The following is a 26,970-nucleotide window of genomic DNA, read 5'->3' as shown; positions in this document are numbered from 1 at the left end:
CATTTACATTATTTCTGTTGGGAAAATGCGCTTCACAATGCGGAATTTCACCTGATTTAAGAACTCGCCTCAGGAACGGATTAAATTTGTATAAGGTTTTCAGATATCGCGCGACCTTTCCCATGTTCTAGTGTCAATAAAACAACTTCTCATTGCGCTTCCTTATGGCCGATAAGGTCACACGTCCTATTGCTTGAGTCCAGACTAATATACGTGCAAATTGCTGCCTGGAACCTTTCTGTCCAACATGAAAATGCTAATGTGTGCTAATTCCTATCGTCTGTATGTCTGTCTCCAGGTCTCGCTATGACTTAAACATTAATGACTTGTGTTCATTTCATGTAGAGGACACATGTGACTGGGGGCACCTGGTCAAAAACGTAAAAATGCAAATAAACAGAAAACTTCAGACACATCATGCATGTGTATGTTTTCTGTCTCACGGTTCGGATGTAGCTGGTAAGGCCATGAAAGCATAGAGGACACATCAAGAAATAATTCATTTAATTCATTTTAAACGTTACAATGGGCTTTCCAAGACATTAAATATACATTTAAATGGGTAAAAACTGTGACATTTCATTACAAAAATGACTCTTACATTTTTTTTTCAGGACTAACCATGATAGGAGTTCATATGCATAAAAGAGTTATTTATGTGAGAAATTCACAGATGTAAAATAAAATGTAACAATGAGAAAAAAAAAGTTGAAAAACAATAAATTTGTGCAAAACTGAAATGTAAAAATAAAAACATGCACTATGTGAAAAATGACATGCCAAGTATAAGTTTTTTTTTCTTTTTCCACTTAGTAGTATTCCAAAAAAAAAAAAGGCAATGTCACAATAGATTAGATTTGTGCATATTATCCGACTCAGCTCCTCACTTCATGCTGTTAAAGGTAATAGGATGTGACGGAGCTGTCGCGGAGAGACTTGCTCGACTCTCTTTGGTTTGTGTTTCCCCCTCCAAAATAGTGATCTTTTAAATCAAAGATGCAATAATGTCAGACTCCCTACAGCGATCCTTCTGTCTGCTAAAACATAGATGTTCACTGATCATAATTAATGCCGTATTCTCGATTTCGTTCCAACTTTAAAAAAAATAATAAATTTTATACGATGTGCTATTGCTAATGGTGGCACCGTGGGTAGCGCTGCTGCATCAGAGCATCACGAGCCCTGGGTTCAGCTCCTGTATGTTTCGATGGGTTCCCTGGGTTTCCCATGATATGGAGGTCAAAGGACACTGTTTATAGATGATTATTAGGTGTCTGAATGTTGACCGGAGGTCCTACCACGGTTGTACCATTGGTCTTCATGGTCTCCAGTCAGACTACAGAGGTTCCTTTACGGATGGATGGATAAGATCTTCTAAGTACAGCTTAGAGCTGAGACTGGACGGCGATTGCTTTTCAGTGTTGTACAAATGTAATGTAGTGATAAAAGTAAAATTAAATAGAATGTTGCAAAAAAAAAAGCTAAACCTAGAGTAAGGGGAACAAATTTAGGGTAAGGAAACATGTTAATATATACCATGTGCGTACTTCGTAAGATGTTCCACCAACTGCTACTGCTTACTTATTTGGCACATATTATTCTCTGTACAAACCTACTTGCTGGTATCTCGAGTTTTTTTCACACCAGTAAGACCTTATCAAGAATTATTGTGTTGTGTTAAAAGGGCAATACACACAAGCTGATAAAAGAAAAAAAAAAAAACTTGCATTTAGATACTTTTCTCTCTGGACAAAACCCACCATACCGATAAAAAATCCTTGCTCGGCGCATGCTATGAAAGCTAACACGGTAGCGTATTGTTCCCATAAGCACCCTGCGGAGATAATCGACCAACAGGATTGCGCTTCAAGACACGTCGGAGTTGATAAACCGAGGCTAATCACGTCTTAACAGCGACACGCAGGGCACACGGTGCCCTTGTGTCTCCAAGCGGCAAAACCGCAACATTTCTGCGCGGAGCTCTGACACGAGGCACGTTTTCGCACGGGCAGCCGCTGGACCATCGAGGTCTTTTGTTCTGTCTTGAGGCTGCCGGTTACAGCAGGTTAATTGCACGTGCTAATTGAGAACACAGGAAGCCAAACTGCAGGGAAAGAGGCCAGAGTGCTGTGTGTATTTTTGGCAAGATTATTAGTTTTTTTTTTTTTTCCTTTCTTTCTTTCCTTTTTTGAAGACATTAATAAAAACACTTCCCAAAGGCTCCGGTGTTTGGTGTTTAGGGAAAACTTCACCTTGAGGAGGAATAGAAGGAGAAGGCGAGACCCCCCCCCTGTTCTCCCTGGCTGTCCCCCAGGTGATGGAAACTGAGGCTTTATTTTTGAAGATAGCCCCAGATTGATGGCTGCCTCCCAAAAAGCCAGAGCAGCTCTGGTGTTAAATGGAGTCCATCTTCCTGACTGCCTCTAGGGCTGATGAATTAAACCATCCATATGATTAAGATCTGTAATTCAGCCCTCACAGCATCTCTAGACTTCTCGTCCTGGGTATTTTTGCTCTGGCCCTGCAGGCTGGGATAGGTAGGAAAAGAAACCCTTTCTCTTTTCCTTAATCTAAACTCATGCTGGTCACGCCACCACTTTTCCGTGAGAGTTTTTTTTTTTTTTTTTTTTTGCCGCGTGCGTGAGTGTTATCCACAGCCCACTTCAAGTGACCCACAGTCTTCCATCGGAGCGTAATGCACATTAGCCGTGCTGCCGAGGCTCAAACCTGCTTTGCTTCTGCAGTAGTTAATGAGCTGATGTGTGGTTAATTAGTTGCCATCATCTGCAGGCGGAAACTGTAAATATTTCCATTATCGTCTCATCATCATTAGGCAGACAATTAGAGAAGAGCCTGAAGTGAGGAAAGATAAGACATATGTGACACTTTCAGGCATCCTGGGTCAAGTTTCAATCGCCTGTTTGCGTAAATGCTGGATTTTATTTATTTGTTTGTTTGATTTAATTTTGATTTATCTTTTTATTTTGTTAATTTACTTTTATTTTTTATTTTTTTTAGACAAAAGTTCTCATGGTTGTCCAGATCTTTTTTTTTTTTTTTTATAAAATCAAACCAAGTCTGCACTTTCTTTAAGCCTTATTTATTTATTTATTTATTTATTTATTTATTATTTAATATATTGTTGATTTACTTTAATTAATTAATTTATTTATTTATTTATTGAAAAAAGAGTTCTTTTGGTTGGCCAGATCTTTTTTTTTTTTTTTTTTAATAAAAATCAAACTACGTCTGCACTTTGAGCCTTTTATTTATTTTATTTATTTATTTATAAAATATTATTTGTTTTTTTATTAATATAATATAATTCTATTAATTATATTAATTAATATATATATTATATTAATTATATTAATTAATATATATTATAATAATTATATTAATAATATAATAAAGTTCTCTTAGTTTTCTAAATATTTTATTTCACAAATAAAAAAAGAAAACGAAGTCTGCACTTTGATCCTTTTATTAATTAATTAATTTATTTATAAAATATTAATTGTTTTTTTTATTAAACAAAAATAAAGTTCTCCTAGTTTTCTAAATATTTTATTTTACAAAAAAAATAAGAAAACCAAGTCTGCACTTTGAGTATAGCTTTTTTTTTTTTCTTTTAAACAACAACATTTTTAATACAAGCTTTAAGGTAAAATTTCTTATCATAAAAAATTAAAGAAGACCTATTATGGTACAAATACAAATACAGTAGCATTCTTATCTCCATGTTGCCAGTGTGTTATATTTATTATTTTATTTATTTGGGAAGATTTTTCCCCTATTGTGACCTCATCTAAGTAGATTCCCCTCCTCTGCCTTATTTCTTGTAATGAGTAAATAACTAATCATATGTATTTATGATCATTACAGCACAGTGAAATAATTTTTTCGCATATCTCCAGTTAGGAGCAGAGAGAGTTAAGGGCGTCGATTAAGCTAACTTGGCAGTGCTGGGGCTCGAACCCCCAAACTTCCGGTCAGTAACCCAGTAACCCACAGCTTTAAATGATTTAACCACTACTGCCTTGGGGTTAGGATTAGGGTTAGGTGAGATAAAGGTATGTAAGTATGAAGTATTGAGGAGGTATTTCACCTGAAGCATTAACACACACACACTTTGAGGGAGCTCTGAGACCTGTGTTTAGTAATTAGTCAAATATGGCACCTTGAAACCAAACATAGTACATAAAAAGTAGAGTAAATATAAATGGTAGAGTATGCCCTTACCATGGCCTTAGACAAAACTATAGAAATGTGTTTAGTCAAGATTTAAGAGAAAAAAAAAAATGCACGTTATGAAAAACAGTGCATCTTTAATTCTAACGTTTTATCACACATACAGTGCTTGATTTAAACAGGTTTCTAATTACTACGAGGCATGTTCAAGTCAAGCCGGGATTTGTGATGAACTTCCTGGTGAATGAAGGCGTAAAAGTGATTGACATTTACAGAAGACTTAAAGCACAGAACAATGTTGAAACTCATTTAAACACACCATCATTATAAAGAAGGCATCGTCAGTGAGGATGACGATCCCGAACCGAGGTGATCAGTTTGTTCAGTCGTTCCTGTAAACATTCAACGAGTGGAACGCCTGATCAGCACCAACTTGAGGAAGAGACGCGTCTTTGTGTGTGAACTGTACACACAATTAATCACCAACACCACTTGCACGTTACAGGAACTCGACTAGGAGTTATTGCCACATCCTCTGTACAGTCCTGACCTCGCTCCAAGCCATTTCTACATGTTTGGGTTGTTAAAGGAGTTCCTGGGAGGCCAGCGTTTCAGATGTAAATCAGACTGGCAGTTCAATCATGGAGTTTCTGCCTTGATGGTATTCAAGGAATAGTGAAACGCTGGGAGAAAAGTAAATGCTGATTCTGACCAGGACTATACTTCGGGAATTATGTAACATGTTTAAAACCTGCAGCAGAACTCTGGAAAAAATGATTGACATATAAACATATTTAAATTAAGAGTGGAATTTCCCCTCAAGTAAAAAATGTCATTCGAACAAAAATAAATAATGGTAAAATTTCATATGTTTAACCTAAACTATTTAAATATAATTAAGTATATTACAAACTTTATGTATTTTAGTAAAATAGATTATATGAATATGTAAAAATTACACAAATCCAATTTTCCTTTTTTTTTTTTTTTAGAGTGTATATAGTTTGGCCGCAGATTTTCCATTTGTAACCCTTCCTGTATAACAAGGTTAGATCTATTTAAATAACATGGGCTTTAATATCACCTGCTTTCAACAGTATTATCCAAAACAGATATTGAAATTCTGATCATAGTTTTTTAAAAAGCTCCACATGGCTTTGTACGAGTGTCCCTTACTGAGTATCTTTTTTTTTTATCTTCCCTCAGCACAACGGCAAATACCAGCCTTCTAAAATCATGGCTATTAGATCCTGATAAAAGTACAAAGTCCTCCTTTGATTACTGATCAATCAGCAGATCAGCCATGACATTAGAACCACTGACAGGTGAAGTCAATAACATTGATCATCTTGTTACAGTGGAACGTGGTACCTGACCCAGTACCAGTGCCTAGAGAACCTAGAGTTCTGTAGCACCTGCCAGAAGGGAGGAGGTGAATGAGGTTGTGTCCTGGGTGTAAGGGGTCTGTGGAGATTTTTCCAGCCCGTTTCCTGGTTCTTCTAGAGTACAAGCCATGGAGAGGGGGCTGGGGAGCTACAATAATTTTTCGGCTGTTTTTACTGTTTTCTGCAGTCTGTCCCTGTCCTGTTTTGTGGCTGCTCCAAACCAGACAGTGATAGATGAGCACAAGACAGACTCAGTGACTGCAGTGTAAAACTTGTTTCAGCAGCTCCTGAGGCAACCCGTACTTCCTTAGTTGGCGAAGGAATTCTGTGCTCTGCTTTTTTGAGAATGGAGTTAATGTTGAGTTCCCATTTTAGGTCATGGGAAATGGTAGTTCCCAAAAACACCACGGTTGACACAGGATTGTTAAATATCGTAAGGTGGAGTAGTGTTAAAGGCTGTCTCCTAAAGTCCACTGTCATCTCCACAGTTTTGAGCATGTTCAGCTCTAGGTTGTTCTGACTGCACCAGAGCACTAAGCGTTCCACCTCCTGTAGATATGCAGACTCGTCACCATCTTAAATGAGTCCAATGAGTGTAGTTTCGTCGGCAAATTTTAGAAGTTTGACAGCTGGGTCTTTGGATGTGCAGTCGTTAGTGTACAGGGGAATAGCAGAGGGGAGAGGACACATCCTGGCGGAGCACCAGTGCTGACTATTTGTTTGCTAGAAGTAACTCCTCCCAGACTTACCTACTGTTTCCTGTCTGACAGGAAGCTGGTGGTACAAAAGCTGTAGGAGTTTAGAGGAAAGGATGTCCGGGATTATCGTATTAAAAGCCAAGCTAAAGTTGACACGCAGAATTCTCGCATAGGACTCTGGGCAGTCAAGATGTTGGAGGATGAAGTGCAGCCCCATGTTAACTGCATCATCCACTGACCTGTTTGCTCTGTATGCAAACTAAAGGGGATCTAACAGCTGCTCAGTGATGTTCCTCAAGTTGCTCAAAGGCCTTCATGACCACAGATGTTGGAGCTATAGGCCTATAGTCATTCAGACCTGTGATGGAGGGTTTCTTGGGGACCGGGATGATGGTGGATTGTTTTGAGCACGATGGGACTTCACACAGCTGGAGCCAGTTGGTAACGCCTTCAGACAGGAGAAGGAGATACCATCTGGGCCAGGTGCTTTACTGATCTTCTGTCTCTGGAAGAGCCGTTTCACATCTTCACAGATTGTGAGGGGAGCTTGGGTGTTGGAGGGGGGTGATGAAAGCGGAGTTATCCGAGGTGTGACGTGGGCTGTCGATGGGCTGGGGTGGGTCTGAGGTGTGCTGGTGTTCTTCTCGAACCTGCAGTAAAAGGTTTTAAGGTCGTCAGCAAGGATTTTGTTTGCGTCAGTGGGGAGGGGTGGTCTCCTGTAGTTTGTGATGTCTTGCTGGCCTCTCCACACTAATGCAGGGTTGTTAGCTGAAAACCTGTTTCCCAGCTTTTCAGTGCAGCTTCTTTTAGCCACCCTGATCCCAGAACCGCTTACGCCAGGGGCTGGGAAGGCAGGATTATCACAACCAATTAAAATTTTGTGACCGCCATCTTTAAAAAAATAACTCGATCTGCAATGGGCAGCTCAAATGCTTCAGGAAAATTGCCCGCAAAGGCAGGCTGAAGTTCTTTGTTGTTGTTGTTGTGCTTGCTGCTAGCAATGTTTTGCCGATAGCATTTTCTTTATTTTTGCCGCTAGCATTGCCACTAGCATTGCTGGGAAAGTAGAATTGTACACGAATGTACTGTACACAGTGCCATAATGAGCTTTCTCTATAGACTAGGCCCTGAACCGGCACTACCACCAGACATGAACTAGCACCTGGTTCACTTTGGTGGAAAAGAGGTATGTGGGGAGCGAATACTAGTTCCACCTCGCAACTTAAAGGACATAAAGGATCTGCTGCTGAAGACTTGATGCCTGATACATCCATATCTTCATCAGTGCTAATCTTCTATGCGTATCCTATGTGTGTGTTTGCTTAAATTCACGTTAATTTTTATTATATTTTTTTGTTTTCTCAACAGTTTTTTTTATCTATTGTTTCTATTTATTTATTTATTTATTTATTTTAGAATCATATCTTCTCCCTGACCCAAACTCTAAAACTGTTAACCTTTTTGAAATCCCGCTGACAAAACAGATTAGGATTAAGATTTAATTTTTTGTCATATGTACCTTAAAGGATGATTTTTTTACCCTTATCCCAGTTAGAAAGCTGGGGTCAGAGGGCAGGCTCAGACAGATTACAGCACCACCTAGAGCAGATAGGGTTTAAAGGCCTCGTTTAAGGGCTCCAAAGTGACAACTTGGCGGTGTCGGCGCTCGAACCCCTGACCTCCTGATCAATAACCCATAGCCTTAACCAACGGAGCCACCACTTATAGGATATGTTTTGTTTCCATGGATTTTTAAATTAAAGTTGCATTTTATTTTGTTATTCACAAAGTAAAAATTTTTTGCATCTTATAAAACAAGAAATATATTATGAAATGTTACTGTATGACTGCATGTGCAAGACCACGTTTCATAGAAAATATGTTAACAATTTCCCAAACTATACAATTTTGATTCATGCTTATAATTTCCAACAATGCATGACAGGATTTACAAAGCACTCCCTCGCGCTACACTACTTGCTTAATTCCGTTCCCAAAAGTTGGGAACCAGGCCTGCGTGTTTGGAAACTGCTAGTGCTACAGTTTATAGGCAGAAGTAAAACACTCAATTCCCATCTACTGACCTCAGCTTTGTGCGGCGAGCTGCGGGAGTAACCAGACCCGAGCCAAGATCGAGACTGTTAGCAACTCAGCTACAATTACTGCTGGCGGGGCTTCACTGTTTCCGCCATGCACTCGAATCAATCGAAGTTAGTCAGTATGAACCGAGTCTGAATCAGTCAACCAGGGACTGGAGGTAAAAGGCAGGTCAGCAGGGGTTACCAGTCGTGTCTAAAGGCAAACCACACACCAAGACGGTTTCCCTTTTTTATTGTTTCACTTTAGTGCTTTTGGAAGAAAAGCACACTGACCTTTCTCCAGCGCCCCATTACCACTCGGTGTGATTTCCCCCTCACTCTGACATGAGCCGACTCGAGAGTGAAAGAAGGAGCCAGTCAGGAGCCTGGCCAGGTCAAATCCCGAATCACCCCATTTGCACTTTGCACTCTCTCTTTTGTTCCTGCCCTGGATCATCAAACCTCCTGTTTACTTAAATTCTAACCAGGAACGGAACCATATACCAAAATAGGTAATATGAATAAAACTAAACAACATGCATATACACTTGGAAAGAAAAGTTATTACTTTTGGTTTACTTGTATCTTTTTTTTTCCTCTGTTCTTAGAGGTTACCTCTAGTAGCTCGACCTAAACACTACCTCAGTACGCTCCAAAATAAAAACACTTTTTTTTTTTTTTACACACACACAAAATGGATCAGAATTTGCAAAATAAATAAGATTTTCTTTTTTATATTTGCACAGCCATCACATCATAATCCCACACAGAACATGCCCTGTGCATAGTGCAGCATGTCTCTCCTGGGCGCTCCGAAACTTCAGTCGGTCCAAAAAAAAAAAAAAAATTCTTTTTTTGTATTTTTTTATTTAAGAAAGAAATCCTAAAAATTGGTACATCAATTTTAACAGAACTAGGGCTTATCTTCACTTGTAGCACCGTGTCTCAGATTATACATTTAACCAAGTATAATAGATTGTTATAGTTATTAAATATGATCAATATTTTCTTATTTTAGGATTGATTTTCGTCATTTTTAAGGAATGTTATCTTATTCAGTCACACACATTAAACAGAAATCTTGCCAGGGTGTCTGTCTTGAACATGAGTGATGTAGCTGAGGCTGATGAACTGTATGGGTTCAGGGAGCCACACCCAGTCCTAAGTAAAAACCATCCAGATGGTAGCTGTGTTACTCGCAGGGGAATGAGTATTATTACTTCTACTTTTAATGTGAGGCACTTCAGAAAACCTTGTCAAATACCAGGCTGACAGCGTTGGGCATTTTCACCCTTGCCAACCCACCCTATGCCAGGATGAGCAGCAGGTTCATTTTCCTACCCTGAGAAATGACAGATCCCGGCTCCGGTCAATGCTGGTGATCTCCAGGTTGCCCATCACCACCTCGCAGTTCTCATAGTACTTGCGTAGGGTCCGGTACTGCTGCTCTAGGTCCGATAAGGTACTCAGTTTGTTTTCAGTACCTGTGCACACTGCGGAGAAAGAGAGAGAGAGAGAGAAATTGAGACTAAGTCGTTACATTTTGCAACAGATTTAAGCAATTTACTGCAATTTGCGATGTTTTGCAGAAAGTTTGCTAGGTTTAGGTAGAATTAGTTAGACTTTTCCAGTTCCTAATGAACTCAGTGTCTAGAAGAGCGCCTTCACAAACACCACATCTAAATACGCTCTCGCACTTTTAAATTGTTAACAATTTGCCTACGTTTATTTAAGAGTCTCAAGTGTCATATTCTGGAGTCTCGGCACCAGCACACTTTGTCTAAGCTGGAAGTAAAGTAGTGGTTTTCCATCACAGGAAAGTGTTAGGATTGAGAATTGTACAGATTCTTAGTGACATGACAAGCTGGATTTTTTTTTTTGGTCTTGTTAAATTTGGGCACTGGTGCCTCACACCTCCTGGGTTGGAAGTTTAGATTTTTTTTTCACCCTGTGCTTGGTGAGTTACTTCCAGATTCTCTAGTTTCCTCCCAAAGTGTAAAGACATGCTTTGTAGGCTGATAGTCAATTCTTAGGTAGATTAGGTATGTGTGCACCTGTTCCCAGCAATGGATTGGTAACCCATCCAGGATGCACCCTGCCTTGTGCGCCAAGTTCCCTGGTATACCCTCCAGCAACCCTCTGTCAACCCACATAGGATCAGTGGTAGATATATGGATGAATGGATGGATTGGAATATAGTTATGGAATATAGGTAATAATACAGTTGTCAATGACAGTCGTCAAAGAAATAGATTATCTAAAAATACGCAACCTTAAGGCTGACTTACATTGAACAGGACGTCTTTTATGAAAACTTGAAAGAGTCGATTATTAGACAGAAGGCAGGACACCATACAGCTACAGTACATCATGTCAGGTGAATCCCTGGCAGAAACAGCATATAATCCAAGCATATATCTGAACTGATTAATACCCCCAATGGACTGTTGTGTAGTCTGACAACACAACAAGCCATGTAGACACTTGACCACCGCTCTACCATATCTCTGGTAGCTACTGACTGTGACATTGTGAACAACATGCTTATCCTCCTCTACTGATCAAATCACAGCTTTAGCTAGCTGGAGACTTTGACGAAAGTAAAAGCTGATAGGTCTCCCAGTTGGATATGGATGGTTGGCTAGACGCCCTGGTTGAATATGTTACAGCTGGGTTCATCCTACAGGTTCATCCTATCGAACCTGACAAGTAATTAAACACAGCCACTTCTACCCATCATGCAGGTTTGAGCACTCAAAGACATCTGCCATCTGCAGCATCAGCTGGCGCTGCCCGGCAGGCTCCGACAGCACAGGAGAATAAACCCCGCACTCTCACGCTCCACCGAGCTGCTGTCACAACAGCCTGCGGCGTCAGAGAGAGAGAGAGAGAGACAAGGGGACAGAGAGAGAGAGAGAGAGAGAGAGAGAGAGAGAGCCAACAACAGGCTCGCTGTAAATTACACAATGACACTGACTACAAATCCATGCAGTCAGACTTCAAGAAATACCCCAGTATTATACCAGTCACAATACCCAGCAATCCCTAAGCAGCTTTCCTCCACTCAGGAAGAAGGACTCAATGGGACCATCTGACCCCACTCCTCCTTACCATGGTGTTGTAACACACACTCGCCCGTGCTGTCTTTCTTCAAGTGTGTTATCCAGGCATGCCTTCCATAGCACTTGAAAGAAATGCTGCTGTTTGTTTCTGTACACGTCGATACCTCAACTTCCTTTACGTTTCTATCGGGCTTGTTTCAAGCTACAGTATTTTAGGCTCATATCACAAGCAAGGATTTGACAATAAACCTTATAAATTTAAGTTTGGGCGAATTCTTTGGTACTTTGTTTGAAATTTTGTACTGCACAGTTATTATCCGAAAAAAAAAAAAATACTTTTGACATACAGAAAAATAATTAATAGCACCACTAATAATAATAATAATAAATAATAATAATATAACCGATACACTTTTACCGCTTTTGTTTTCTGTCCTTATTTGAAAGCCAATATTGTTCATTGCTTGAACTGCAATTGTGCCCTCTTGTGGTGTAAAAGTTATAACACATATTTGAGCTACAGAGAAATGTTATGCAAAACAAATTTCACCCATTAATACGTTCTCAACTCTTTTAATTCTTAGCACCAATTAACCGAATAATGATTAATCATTAATTAACACAAGGATATATTTATTAATGTATTTAATAAATGTTTGTTTTTTATAAAAAAAAAATGCTGATATGACACACATTCAAAAAGCACCAATTGCAGGACATCAAAGGAGGATGTGAATACATTATAAGCCATATACAAAATATAAACAAAGCATGATAAGAGACAGATTTTTCTTTTCGCAGAATCTCGTTTCAAATAATGTTTCTGTTCATCTGAGCTCATGCTCTACACTGTATCGATGAAGGCGCAAACAAAACATGCAGTACAGACTCTTAGAGAATGCAGAATGGTTTCTCTGCTGTTTCTCTGAATGGTGAGCATTGAAATTGCAGAGACTAAAATCAGAAGTAAACACTAGAGAGGACTCAAGAACACTCAAGCCGCCCCTTTCTTTCTCTCGTGCTTTCTCTACAGACCCTCACCATCTCTTATTCATCTGGGTTTCTGTATAGATGTATAAATGCATAAAGAAATTTAAGAAATAAAAGGAACAGTGTTCAGGTCAGCTGTTGGCCTTGGAGTTTTTAATAAGTGTTAGCATGCATTAGAGTGAGGGAGGTATTATAAAGCTCTGTTACTGGTAATAAAGGGTTATTGTACCTTCAGGGCTTCAGTGCTGATATTACACAGGAACTGTGGGATTAAGGCTCATGAGATGGGGAGGAGCAGTGCTACTGCTGGTGGTGGTGGTGTTTGGGGATGAAGGTATTCATATTTGCACAATCGGCAATTCAAACACTGATAAGATCACGAAGTGTGGGGGATGCCAATAGTGTTTCCGACAAACAACACGGGTCAACTATGCTCGAATACTTAAGGTTAAGAGAAGGTTGGAGGTTGGAGAAGGGGACGGGGCCCAGGGTCAGAAGCTTTCATTCATGAAATTTCCAATTTTACCAGCTATTAACTCTAAAGATGTGCCAATCCAGGGCTGAGACTCCCAGCTTTTATTACCGTATTGCCTTCTGCACATTCGCACTTCTGTATAGATGCCCTGAAGGGACTTATAAATAAAAACAAAATAAAAACTCCTTTTGGAAAAAAAGTCTTGAAGGAAAAAGTTCTTTTGAAAAAAAAAAAAAAAATACTTCCAGGTCATTGTTCAATTGCTATAAAATAGTAAAATACCTACAGCAGAGTTTACCTTTTACGTGATGCGTGCACAAACAAACAGACAGACAGACAGACGAAAATTCCAAAAACGATCTTGATGAACTTCTATCACTCATATCTCACGTCCCCTCAAGTAATTTTTTCACAAATATCTTCAACACGCATATGCATACTAAGGATTTGACAGTGTGTAAACATAGACAAGAAGTACTTTCTTGTATTCAGAGCTAATCTCGTAACTTTTTGATACCACCTCGTAAAACATAAAATATGCTTTAGACTGACACTGAGGGTTAATGATGAACACATATTGTGCTTAACTGTGTTAAAAACACGCCACGCCTCAGGGCTCGAGGTTTCTAACTGCTCAATTCTTTGAACCAGTCTTACCCAGACCCAGATACTGTATATACTCACCATCTCAGTAATGATACACTCCCTGCTATTCATATTTAAACAACTACAAGTGCAGCTACAGAGATTCTGGCTAGAACAAGCTTGTCTCAGCACCCGCAGGACCTCACACTGATCTGAAGCTAATTATTCTAGTAGTTTATCCATGTTTCTATCTGTACTAAAACACACACACACACACATTTCTCTTACACGTTCTCTATCCGACTTTTATATTCTTTATATGCAGCAGACAAATGGACAAGCCACTTTGGAAAATCCAAAATGCAGCTTTAAGCGCCCAGTAGTGCAGCAGGTAATTATTCCGAGTCATGTCTCTATTTGTGAGCACCGCTGCTTAATCTGTTTCCAGACAAAACAGGATGAAAGCTCCATCTCTTGAGTGAATCTCCACACACTACAGCAGGCACGGAGATGTCAGCGTGGCACCGACGGCTTTATTTCTTCTTCTTTATTCTAGAAGAATCGTTGTCTCGCTGTCTGGTGTTCGTGCTTCTTCTTTTTTGTTATTATTTCTTTTTTGGGGGGGTATCATCTCAGACACGATGGATCGAGGCAATGAATCATAAATCTATGTTGTTTTTTTTATTGCATTTAATTAATGAAAAGATTATAAGCCTCGGGTGTATATTGAGAAATAAATAAATAAATAAATAAATAAATAAATAAGACGTGAAAGGAAAAGATATGTGCGTCCATACAGTACAATGCATGAGACAGAGACGCGCTTGCAATGCAGGCGGTAGAGGCGTTAATCACCTCATTAACGGATAAGAGATTTTCTTCTGCTGGAATCCCACAGGATCCAGAGTCTCAGGTTTTTTACGAAGACCTCAAAAGAAAGTAAAGACACTTAATAACGGCTGCAGGTTTTGTTCAGCATTTTGATGATTTAGGTCGTCACGCTACGTACATACTATTTTTTTTTTTTTTTTTAAGTTTTTAAGTTACTAAGTATAAAATGTCTGTTTTTCACTAGACTTTAAACACAAACACTTGGCTTTAAGAACAAGTGGATAGAAAATCTCAAAGGTGCAAACAGTTTACTTTTTATTTTTTCGTATCTGTCAAATTTAAAGATTTAAGGATTCAAGATGCAAACGTTATTATCATTCTGCAAACACAACAAAGCTGTGATTAAACAGCTTGAGTTTACTTTAAAGAAAAAGAATGATTACAAAAAAAAAAACATTATAAAATATTAAACGATTAAGAAATATTAAAGGTATAAAACACCAAACTACAATAACACACAAGGCCACATAAAATCGGAGACAATTTAAAAGTAAAAGAACAAGACTAACACTGTACACAGCGATAATAAAGTGTTTAGATTTTTAGATTAATTACAGAGAATCTAGTTTAATTTAGCAAGCTGAATTTCCGCAGACTCTTAGTAACTCGCAGTAACACATTTGAACGGTGAAAATATTTGTAAAAAGTCCAAACATCAGTGCATGAACATTCAGAGTGGACCGCCTGATCCTTGAAAAATCGACAGATAACGTGTCACAATCATTCACCAGCACATTACAGGAACCCGGCTGGGAGTTATTGCTCCATCCCCCACACAGTCCTAATTTACACTTGTCTGAAGGAGTTCCTGGGAGGCCGGCGTTTCAGATGTGAAGCCTGCAGACGTGATTCTGATCATTGCTCCGACTTTCTAAAAAAAACCTTTGTACCTTGATGATATCCAAGTCACATTAGTGAAACGTGTGTTCTGCTGTTCTGCGCAATCAAAAGTCCTGGTTTGACCTGAACGCCGCTCGTTATACCGCTGTTTTTGTTAATTTTGCTGATTTTTTAAATTGTAAATAAGGACAAGTTGACCAAACACTTTATTTTCCAAGTCTTTGAAATAACCAATGTCATTAATTAATCTGCCTTTTATTAAATGAATAAAGCAACCAAGCAAAGAAACAAACAAACAAACGGATTTCACAATTATTGAATACTGTCGTGATTATGCGTTTAATTTAGACGATAGCTAATCCTCTTGACTGAACTTACACACTTGCATGAACATGAATAGCATCTGAAGTATATAACGTGCTTCATTAAATACATTTAATAAAGGTTGTTTTTATTTATTTTATTAATTTCTTGTCAATGTTTTCTATTGAGCATCATTCTTCGGCACTGACTGATTCAATTTAATCCTCAGCTGTGGTGGGTTTGATGAAGGGAATCACTCGCTCCTACAGTACCCCCCTCTCTCTCCCTCTCTCTCTCGTTCATGCAAACACACACCCAGACAGTCGTCACCCCATCAGTGCTCTTCTCTTAGCGTGCCCTTAGTGTCCCAGGTGATGTAAGTACCCCAGGAGCTGCTGACGCGACTAAGGAAAGGTATTCCTTCAGTGCCAGACAAGCCTCAGATCATGACTGAGTACAGGCCGAGATAGCCAATACTTCACCACAGGATCCTCTGGGAACTGCACGAGTCTGACATGTGCTCCATTTGAGAAGAAGAAGAAAAAAAAAGTTTGAGAGGAAGAAAGAGAAAAGTGAAAGTGTGAGAGTGAGAAGCTTGGAGAGCTTATTCACCTTGACATGGAAGGAGAGCACACTGGTCCCACTTCTAATCTAAAGATAATGGCAAAACCATTTCTCTCAGCCTCTACCAGGAAGTGTCACCACACACACACACACACACACACACACATATAGAGACACACACACACTGGTTTCCATCTTCTGAATTTGGCTCCGCGCTTATAACCCATCGTATTCTCAGAAACCCGAGTCTCATCAAAGGCTGTTACGGTTTCTTCCCGTTTCTTCAAGTTTCATTTTTATGCTTCTCAGCAACAGAACAAAAACAAGTCGCACATGTTCAGAGACAGAGATACCAATTAACCCTGATTCCTTTAAAATAAACCCCAACGTTATGGCATTAATTACCGAGCCGGGTGGAAAAACACAGGCTCTATTCTCATCCCATTTTTTTTTTTTTTATTGGTTTCATTCGAGAAACACACCCCGTGCAACAGATCAATCAGGCAACACGTCCCTCTGTTAGGAAACTCGATACGTAGCACGACGCACAGAATGGTTTCATCAGCGAAGCGTTCTGAGTTTATCGAACGCAGATAAAATCACGCATGGATCTACCTCGTTTACTGGACCTGCAGTGATGATAGGAAAGGTCACGCCGATATCTAGCGGCTCAGCAAATTAAATAAAGTCGCAAATGTCACTTCTTCAAGTAAACACCGTCGAGAATTTCTGCTTGGGAAGTGGACAGAGCGGTAAAACTTTAAACTGTTGGTAAATTCTAACCGAGTTTTGTGTTCCCGCTATTTTTGTGTACGGAAAAGTTCGGGAAGCTAATTGGAAATATGCTAAGCCTAGTAGGAACATTCTGGATGTTTGCCGTTTCCTGTAGCTGATGTTGTCCTACGTGTCTTGGTGAAACCGGTGCTAATTCACTAGCAGCGAGCGGGTTTAAGTCGGTAGTTGTGCCTAGCGGTTCATGTTTAGCGCGCACTGTGAGGAGCAGGGAGCGTAAAAAGAAAAGCTGTGCGTGGTGTTTGCCAGCGCTACGACTGTTACCTTTAAGGTATCTTAATTTGTAATCTTTATTTGTATCTCCATACAAATAAAAAACAATTAATAAATAAATCAACAAACAAATAAATAAATGTGTGAAAGAGCCTTTCTTGTTAGTTGTGTTTTTTCTTTCAAAGTAACAAACAAACAGATGAAAAATATAGAGGTAGTGGCAGTGTTTTATTTCATTATTGTTTGTTTTTTCACCAATACATGTAAAAATAAATAACTAAGAAATAGATAAATAATAATAATAATAATAATAATAATAATAATAATAATAATAATAAATACTAATAGATATAATAGGCCTTTTTGATAGTGTTTTCCCCTCTTTTTTCTCTTTAACAAAGTACCACCAAAGTGTTTGGTCAATAAAAATGTATATATTAATAAATAAATAAATAAATAAATAAATAGAGAACAGACAGGTAAGATTAAGATTTTCTTGCTAGTGAGGTTGTTTGTTTGTTTTTGAAAAAATAAATAGACTGATGATACTTATGGTGTTTCCCCCCTCCCCCCACCAAAGTAACAAATTCAAAGATAAATAAATAGTAGGTCTTATTTTGCTAGTTTTTTCCCTCAGGTAAAATAATTATAAATAAACAATTGCAACAAATGCATTAATTAATTACAGACAGGTCGGATCAGCCTGTGGTGCAGGAAGGAAGAAAGGAAAAATGAAAAAAAAAAAAAAAAACGTATTAAATTCCACACAGTAAAATGCATTATACTTATTCTCCCTATCACTTTTTTTTTAATTATTATTATTTTTATTTTATTTTAATGAGAAAACATAATATAAAGTGATCCATAATAATTCAAATGACAAAGCATGTGGAAAAGTTACATTTATGGGCGGGGCCAAAGTTCCTACGTCTCACGTCATGTTCCTACATCTAACACTCATTGAGAATTGCACTCTACATGGCCTGAGAGTCCGAGTGGCTTCTCGCGTCGTCTTCTATCATTTACTGATAATAGAGCGGTACAGTCGGTTCTGTCCGGTCCCCAAAGCAGCCTTAGCTTTACTGTTTGATGCGACTCCACACTCCCCACACGCACATTTGAGACAGTGGCGAATGATTCAGTGAGTCATTTAAGGACAATTACTTTAGAGATTCTCACTGAGACATTAATACACTCCCTGTTGTTATCACTCACAGCTAAAATTATAATAGAGCTGGGGCTTGTGAAAGGCACGAGACAGGAGCTGCTCGTGTTATCTCCGCTCTGGGGCTGATGATAAAACTGAAGTGCGGCTATTTCCAACAGCAGGCCAAGTTTATAAGGCTGACATTTATGGACAGTTCGTGGTAGTCGCTCCTGTCGGTATTCCAAACTAAACTGCGCCGGAGTGCTGCGAGACCAGGGTGGCGATATCACCCACAATTCTCTCTGGCTGGCTGTCCTCTGACTCACTCAGCTCATGATGACCATATGTGGATGCTAATCGCCGCTTCTAACCACTTCGGTACGCGACGTGCACTGACCGCATCTGATGTTTCATTACCCATAATCCCACACAGGCTTTTCCCAATCCCAGGGTGTTTCGGCGAAGAGTGTCACAGGACAGAATTCGCTTCTGAGAGCCTCGAGCCGATCCTGAAAGGGATCTGAGGGAATGAGCTGTGGGTTTATCTCGGCTGAGCGCAGACAGATTTACGGAGGGGAAGGAGCAGGAACCGGAGGGAAATCTTTCAGCTTGAGCACCAAATACAGTACAGAGCTCAGTCATTTCATTCTTCATTCTTTCTAGCAATGATTATAATGATAGCGATTGTGTATTATTTAAGAACTTTAAGGTCAGGGGTCAATCACCACTGTAGGTCCCTTGAGCAAGGCCCGTAACATCTCAGATAGAGATAAACATAAATATAACTTGAGAATAAACTCATGAAAATCCCTCCCCGCATACAACACTTTACTATTGAACAGTATTGGTATTATTTATCTATTTGGTGGCCAACAAACAAACATAAGTGTTCTACGTTTTTTAGGCACCCCTTTTAATTTGCAGCTATAACAGCTTCTACTCGTGGCAGGTTGGAATGGGTGGAGAAAAGTGTCAGGTGTGTTGTGCGATAAAAGAGTATCAGCGAGAATGAAAGGAAAGGTGTACAGGACAGTGGTGAGACCAGCAATGCTCTACGGCTTAGAGACAGTGGCACTAAAGAAAAGACAGGAGGCAGAGTTGGAGGTAGCAGAACTGAAGATGTTGAGGTTCTCCTTGGGAGTGACAAGGATGAATAGGATCAAGAATGAGTTTATCAGAGGGACAACCCATGTTAGATGTTTGGAGATAAAGTCAGAGAGGCCAGATTGAGGTGGTTCGAACATGTTCAGAGGAGAGATGGTGAATATATCGGTAGAAAGATGCTGAGGTTGGAACTGCCAGGCTGGAGGTCTAGAGGAAGACCAAAGAGGAGATTTATGGATGCAGTAAGAGAGGACATAAAGTTAGTTGGTGTGAGAGAAAAGGATGCAAAGGATAGGGTTAGATGGAGGCAAATGATTTGCTGTGGCGACCCCTGAAAGGGAACAGCCGAAAGACAAAGATGAAGAAGAAGAACAGCTTCTACTCGTCTAAGAAAGCCGTCCACAAGATGTTGGAGTTTTTCTGTGGGAATTCGTGCCCATTAATTCTGTAGAGCATTTATGAGGTCAGACACTGATGTTGGACGAGAAGGCCTGGCTTGCAATCTCCGTTCCAGTTTATCCCAAAGGTGCTCGATGGCGTTGAGATCAGGGATCTGTGTTTGGGCCAGTCAAGTTCTTTTACACCAAACTCATTAAACCACATCCTTATAGTCCTTGCTTTGTTTGTCATGTTGGAATTAAAAAAAGGATCTCTAACCAAACTGTTGTCACAAAGTTAATCAAAAGCATAGCATTGTCCAAGATGTCTTGGTATGCAGAAGCATTAAGATTGTCCTTCACCGGGGAGAAGATTGATTGAAACACCTCATTTTAATCATTAGCAGGTTTTGTCCATATAGTGTATATATCCAAACAAATCCTGCCTTTTGCATTATGATTGGTTAGACAGATTTTATTACATGTGAGCCAATCAGTGCTTTCTTCTCAGTCTGAGATCCAATGGATGAAAATCTGAAGAAAGAAAAGTCAGAAAAGGAAGCAAAATGTCCTTCCTGAAATCTTGTCACAACCCATGTGTGGCAAACATAAGCTGGACAAAGATAATTATTCTGATAAGAGAGAAACTATCAAATCAAGTGTTCACATGGCTAATATTTGACAAATTGTTAAAAGTTTACCCCCCTTCTCGTTCCGATCAGGCCGGATCAGGTTTGAATTTTCTGACTGAGGTGTTTACATGATGCACTTTTATTCCCATTATAAGTGGAATGTTAGGGTCCATGTAAACGCAGCTAGTGTAACATTTATGACTGCGGTACATGACAACAGCCATTACTGTTCACGGTTATAAATACACATCCATAATGACAAACTGTAAAGGTCACAGCTGATTCTATATTTGTAGAAAAAATAAGAAGAAGGTAAACACATTCTGTAAGGATGTACCAAGTACGGGGTTGCTACAGACTGCGAGGATGTCAAGTGGCTAGGGTGAAAAAAATGAGCCAAATAGTAAAAAAAAGGGTCTATTCTAATCAATCTCACCAAATGTGGATCGAGTCTCATTCTAGCCGTGCTTCACAGCACTTAATACGTCTATGCATGCTCGTAATTCCATGCATTACTCTGCTTTACTAGCTAGGAAATCACTAAGAAACCCTGCACCAACAACTAAGCAATCACCATGATTCACAAGCCAGTCGTGATCCATGGTCCTCTCCAAATGGATGCACTGAGATGATCTGCGTGATGTTTGCTTACTGAGACAGCTTAAATAGCTAACCATAATTGAGATACCGTTCTCCGGTGCCCAATCCACCCAGCTGGACCGACGAGACAGAGAGCTTCCTCTCAGCAGGGCTCTCGAGCCTGAGAGCTCAGACTCCACATGCACAGCTGCGATTTAAGCTTCGGCACAAGGACGAGTCTGCGTGCTGACACCACAGTTTCCTCATCACAGCCCACTGGGGCCACAAACCCATTTTTGGGGTGCTCGTGTAGTCATAAATCTTTGTTGTGTACTAATGGGTAAGGGGGAAAAATGAAATAAATGAAGAGTTTCCAGTGTACACACTCCCACTGGGAATAACGTTTACAAAGTGTAATGGGATTAATGTTAGGTGCTGAGGTTTGGTCTTTGGGAAGCAGAGGAGGAGGAGGATAGAGGGGTTAATAGAAGCTTATGTTCAGATAATAATAACAAAAAAAACTTCAGACTAGACATTCTATGTATTAGAAGCTTTCTGGAAAAAATTGGTTTTAAAACATTACGAGGGCGGAGCCATGGAAAAAGTTCCTAAAGAAACCCTTCGAGAAACCATTGTACTAACAATCATCCAAACACTCATTTGTCTACGACTGTATAACCTTTTCCTGGATGTGTGCGATTTAATCGATTTTTCAAATGCTCGCATCTTTCACAAATACTCGTGTTTTGTAAGAGTATCACCGCCTACTGGCCTGGAGTGTAGAGACGAAGAGGATGAAAAAGATGATCGCTTTGTACGAGACCACGTTGAACCAATCGACAACACAAGTCCGCAACATTTTAGCGATTATTAGATAGTTTTAGTAGATTTGAATATAGCTGCTTGAGACAAATCAGACATCAGAAGTTGAGTGCGATTGAATCGAAACGAATCGATAACCGCAATGCAGCTCTAATTATGTCAATATCTAGTACATTTCCAGAATAACAAATAAAAACATCCTACAATTTTATGTAAAACCTTGAAAACATTTTTTTCGTGAGAATGTCTGAGTGATGTCCAGATTTAAAGGCATAAATAAAATAAAATAGAAATACATGTCTTGTGTTAAGATTCAAATCGTTTAAACATTTCTACTATTACTTAACCACAAAAAAAAAAAATTTTATCGTCTAAAATATGCAGTAGGATTCTAACACTCTGCATACACGACACACAGTTTCCTGTCCTTGGGCGTCATTGGAGGAAGATCAGGGATAATTATTCAGAAGCGACATGTACAAGAAAATTCCTTCGAGTCTGTAAATTGCCACAGCTGCATAAGTGTTTACACTGCACTCCTATTCTTCGTCGTTCTTTATTCCTTTTTTTTATTTTTTTTTTTATCGCCGTGCATGTCTCAAGGGCGGCCTCTTTACTCAGGCATCGCTTAGGTGTAACTGAAACTCTAGTTTTTCCACTGTAGCACATTTCTAGCGCCGGTGACCGCCGTCATCAATTACCACGCGCTCGTGGTTCGAGTGTGCAGTAGTGTATCCTTCATTGCCCGTCCCTCCCCCTCGACTCCCGCTATGAATCTTAATCTCATCCCCAAACACTCGCCATCAATTACCTCCGTCCGCTCCACCCGCCCACGCGTCACCCGGGACGGGAGGGGAGCGACGAGGGAAGAGGAAAGAGAGAAGAGAAAAAAAAGGACTTGAGCTAATTTTTATCTCAGGAATTGCCCGAGGGAACGGTTCCTCCTCACAGCGGGGGTGTTTAGGAGAAATAATAAAGGAAAGACAAGGCTCTCGGTACGAGGAACATAGGTGAAGGCCACCTGCATGTAGGTGGGAAAGACGGAATAAATGGGCCGTCGCGTTGTGTATCTGAGGTGGTCAGTTTCAACACTTATTCTCTGAAATGAGGTCTTTCGTGGAATTTAAACGTGTGTAATGTATTTATTTATTCATTTATTTATTTCTCGTAAAGATAAACAAATCGATTCAGGTGAACAAGCATGATGCCACTAGCTCGAATTACGTTCATTTACAACGAGGCAAGGCGAATGTATTTACGCAGTGTACTTTAAAATTTGTACGATAGAAGATTAGACAAACGTTGCCTGGTCTGATGAGAACATTCGTATGGTTGGGTCAGAATTTGGCAAAAACAACACAAAAACATAGATCCATCAGTTTAGACTGCTGCTGGAGTGGAATGATGTGGTGGAGATTTTCTTGGCACACTTTGGACACCTAAGTACCAACAGATCATGGTCTTTAACGCCACAGCCTACCAGATCTGCAGCGACTGCGTGATGCTCTCATGTCAATATGAAGCAAATCTCTAAGCAATGTTTAGAGAACGTAGTTGAATCTATGCCATTAAAAATTATGGCAAAAAGGGGATCTAACCCAGTACTAGCAAGGTGTACCTCATAAAGTGACCAGTGAGGGTATAAATCCAAGGACAGCTCTTATATACGCCCCCATTGTTCCCTTAGTGTTTGCTGTTTTCCAGCTCCAGAGAGATTTAATAAGTGTAATTTGCTTTCCCAAATGCCAGAGTGTACCATGCTGCGCGCACTCGAGGAACCCGTCGCAGGTGAGACAGCGCTGGCGGTAATCCATCACCGTGCTGCGTTCACTGCCCTGCTCACTTTCCTTTTCATCCGTCTTACTCGTGTGCAAAGCCATCTCTCTCTCTCTCTCTGCTCAGACATAACCCATTCCTCCTCTACTTACTGAAAACTCCTCATTTCTCATCCCTTCTGTCTCATCTCTCATATTCTCTCACTCAGCTGCTCCGATCGTCCTCACCGTCATCACCTGTTTCCACAATTTATTACTCCATCTTTCTGCTTTCCATCTCAGTAACTTTATCTCGAAGGGACGTAAGCGAATATGAATACGCCGCTCTACAGAGGTACGATTATGAGCTGTGTGGTTATTCTGGAGTTTGTTTGGTTATTACAGGGCAGTTATTACAGGGCAGCTGGGTGACAGAAGAGGTGCGCATCAAATGTTTGCGATGTGCTGGAGGTTTTACCTTCGTCATAAATGGAGAGGCGGAACAGTGGCTTAGTGGTTCACATGGGTATTTCACACCTACAGGGGTTGCAGGTTTAAATCTCACCTACAGTCTGTGTGTGTGGAGTTTGTATGTTCTCCCTGTGCTTGGCGGTTTCCTCCAACAGTCCAAAGACATGATGTGCATGTTGACCGCCATTTCCAAATTGCTCGTTGTGCCTTGCAATGGGTTGGCACCCTATCCCGGCTTTGTGCCCTGAATGCCCAATGACCCAACGCAGCATAATTAATATGAAAAGTGTATGGATTTATGGGATTTATTCGGGTTAGATATAAGGCTTGTGGGACAAACAAAGACCATGGTGAATGAAGGGCATAAAAGCGATTTACGTTTACAGAAGACTTCAAGCACAGTACGGTGATGAGACTCTTAACCACAGTAATTTATCCGCGTAGTGCAAACATTTTAAAGAAGGCTGTACATCCGTGAGTGATAATCTTGGACGAGGTGGCTCCACTTGCACGTTACAGGAGTTCGGCTGGGAGTTATTGCCACATCCCCTGCACAGTCCTGACTTTGCTCAAAGTCATTTCCACACGATTGAACCATTAAAGGAGTTCCTGGGAGGCCAGCGTTTCAGACGTGTATCAGACAGGCAGTCCGATCATGGCCCCGGTGTACTGAGAAAACTTTCTACCCTGATGATGTCCAAGCACTAGGGATAAGTGCATTAGTGTAGCAGGGGTTAATAAGGAGACATAAAGGGAGTTTTTACTCTTAGAGTTCTGTTATACAATCAAAAGTCTTGCTTTGACTTTGGCAGGGTTTGAACCTAGATCCTCAGATCCCCAAAGCAACAACCTTAGCTGGTATGTGAGCATGTTGTTTTAATGGTACTTGTTGACCTTGGAGTTGAGGATACCATCCTGACTTCCTCAATTTTCTTTTCTGGGTCGGAGGTCAGGAATTGATGCAGGATAAATCTGGATATGGATAACTGATGATTCGTCAGGTGTTAATTAAATCATTTGAACATGTTACCGTTTCTATAGTAACAGCTCGTTCACAGGGACTTGTACTTGGGAATTGTTTAAATGCATGGAGGTGTTTGTTAAAAAAAAAAAAAGGTTTGAGACCTCTAATAAATACATTTTTCAATCACTGGTAGCTTGCTGTGACACCAGAGTGATTAAACAGTTCAGTAGATTGTTGATTATTTTCCTATACGTAACAGCACAGTCCGCCTTGTTTAATTTCCCAAATGAAGGAAATTCCTGAACAGAAATGAATTTGAAAGATATATCTGAGTATGTTAAATATTTACTGACCAAGTTCAATAACTGCTTTTTAATTTTTCAATTTAAATGCATTCGAAGTAAACACACTTCCCGTTCTTTTCTCTGCATGAAACGGGTCGAGATCTGGTCCGGGTTAATCGATGTGTTAGATCGAGCGCTAGATTAGAAATCCCTGGAGTATTTTTCTTTTAAAATACAGCGATCGCATTACATACTAAATCTCTGTGACTTCCTAAGCACTCGCTTTCAACCATTCTCTGAGATAAATAGAACAAACATGGTATATTTCTCCCAAAATAAACGACGAGATTGGAGCAATCCAGCATTCTGTGAAATCCCCCTAAATCAGCAGATCTCCGCGGCTGTCTCGGCGCTCGTGCAGGAGGTCTAATATATTCCGATAGTTATCGCGGCCGTGTAAAGCTGCGCCGTGTCGGTTTATTTCATGTGAGAGACGTTGGGGCAGATTGGTGGCGCGCCCGTACGAGCATCTTAATGAAAGCGTGATTGCATCTGTCCCTCCGAGCTGCCATGGCGGCGAAAGGGGAGGGAAATCCAACAAGGAGGGAAAGGCTGACTGAAAACCTAAGCGCATTACCCGCGCGTACGTGTCTCAACATGCTACTCGGGAGTTCCGCCGCGGCCTCCGGATTCGCATTTAATTTGCGCAGGCTTGTCCCGTTCGTCACGCTCCGGATCGATTGTAATTGTTTTTAATGCTGAGTCGAGGACTGTAAATATCCTCGGCGCTGACATTTACGACGGTATACAAACGTCCGGCTCGTGCGCCGGCTCATGGACCGATATGCAGCAGGATTATCGAAGCAGGGAACAAATTGAGGTCATAACATAACACATAAATTAGGAAAGGAGACGGGAGCGAGATGAAGAGATAGAGGTTATGGATAGACTGTATATTGGTGTTTTACACATCGCTATAGGCGATATGATATAATATCAAAACAAACAACGTCACATGGATCTGTGTAGTCCAATTCAATCACCTGTAAACCGTCAATTCTGCTCAGATTGTTCACGCATGAGTATGTAAAAAATTGCTGCAGAAAATAATCAGTAAAACTAAATTACATAGTACTTTTATACATACCAACCCCTACCAACTTTTAAAAATACCAATCCTTTACTTGGCAGAAAAGCATCTGAAGACATGTTAGACTTTGACGCAGACGGGCTACAAGAGCAGAAAACCAAAACAGGGTACTCTAGTCTCATTCAAAAACAGGAAGCTAAAGATAAACTGGACAGACAAACCAGACAGCTACAGTCGGAACTGAATAACGTCTGTCTAATAACCCCCCGGGGTCACCAACCCTGATCCTCGAGAGCCACATTCCTACGAGTTTTCCAATTATCACTGCGCTTCTGACTTCTGCTTACCTGGATCAGGTGTTCAGTCAGTCAGAAGCTGAACCATACATTACTGTAAAAACGTATTTGCCCCCATTGACTAAAGGTCCGGACTTAAATCTGATCGAGATCCTTATACATGCTGTTAATGATGCGAAAAGGCTCCAATGTAATTGTATTAAAACAGTTATGCAAAGAAGAGCGGGACAAAATACCTCCACAGCGATATTAAAATTTCTATATTACTTTTCGAATATGGGACATTTAAAATATTTGCAATAAATATAATTTAATAACATGTTGTATAACATAAATACTGTAATTCGCTCAACAACAAGGCTACAAATTCAGGCTGTTCTTTG

General features: G+C 40.1%; 1 protein-coding gene across 2 annotated transcripts in view; it reads right to left on the bottom strand.

The window, feature by feature from the left end:
* Positions 1-26,970, bottom strand: part of LOC128523835 (receptor tyrosine-protein kinase erbB-4-like) — a 390,263-nt gene that overhangs the window by 197,246 nt on the left and 166,047 nt on the right. For both annotated transcript variants that reach the window (XM_053495983.1, XM_053495984.1), the window contains exon 2: positions 9,694-9,845. In XM_053495983.1, coding sequence (XP_053351958.1) covers positions 9,694-9,845 — 152 coding nt within the window. The remainder of the gene's footprint in view (positions 1-9,693; positions 9,846-26,970) is intronic.

This window comes from Clarias gariepinus, chromosome 5 (genome assembly GCF_024256425.1).
Source record: "Clarias gariepinus isolate MV-2021 ecotype Netherlands chromosome 5, CGAR_prim_01v2, whole genome shotgun sequence".
NCBI lineage: Eukaryota > Metazoa > Chordata > Actinopteri > Siluriformes > Clariidae > Clarias > Clarias gariepinus.
The sequence above is the reverse complement of the archived record's forward strand: the minus strand, read 5'-3'. Positions and strand labels throughout refer to the sequence as shown.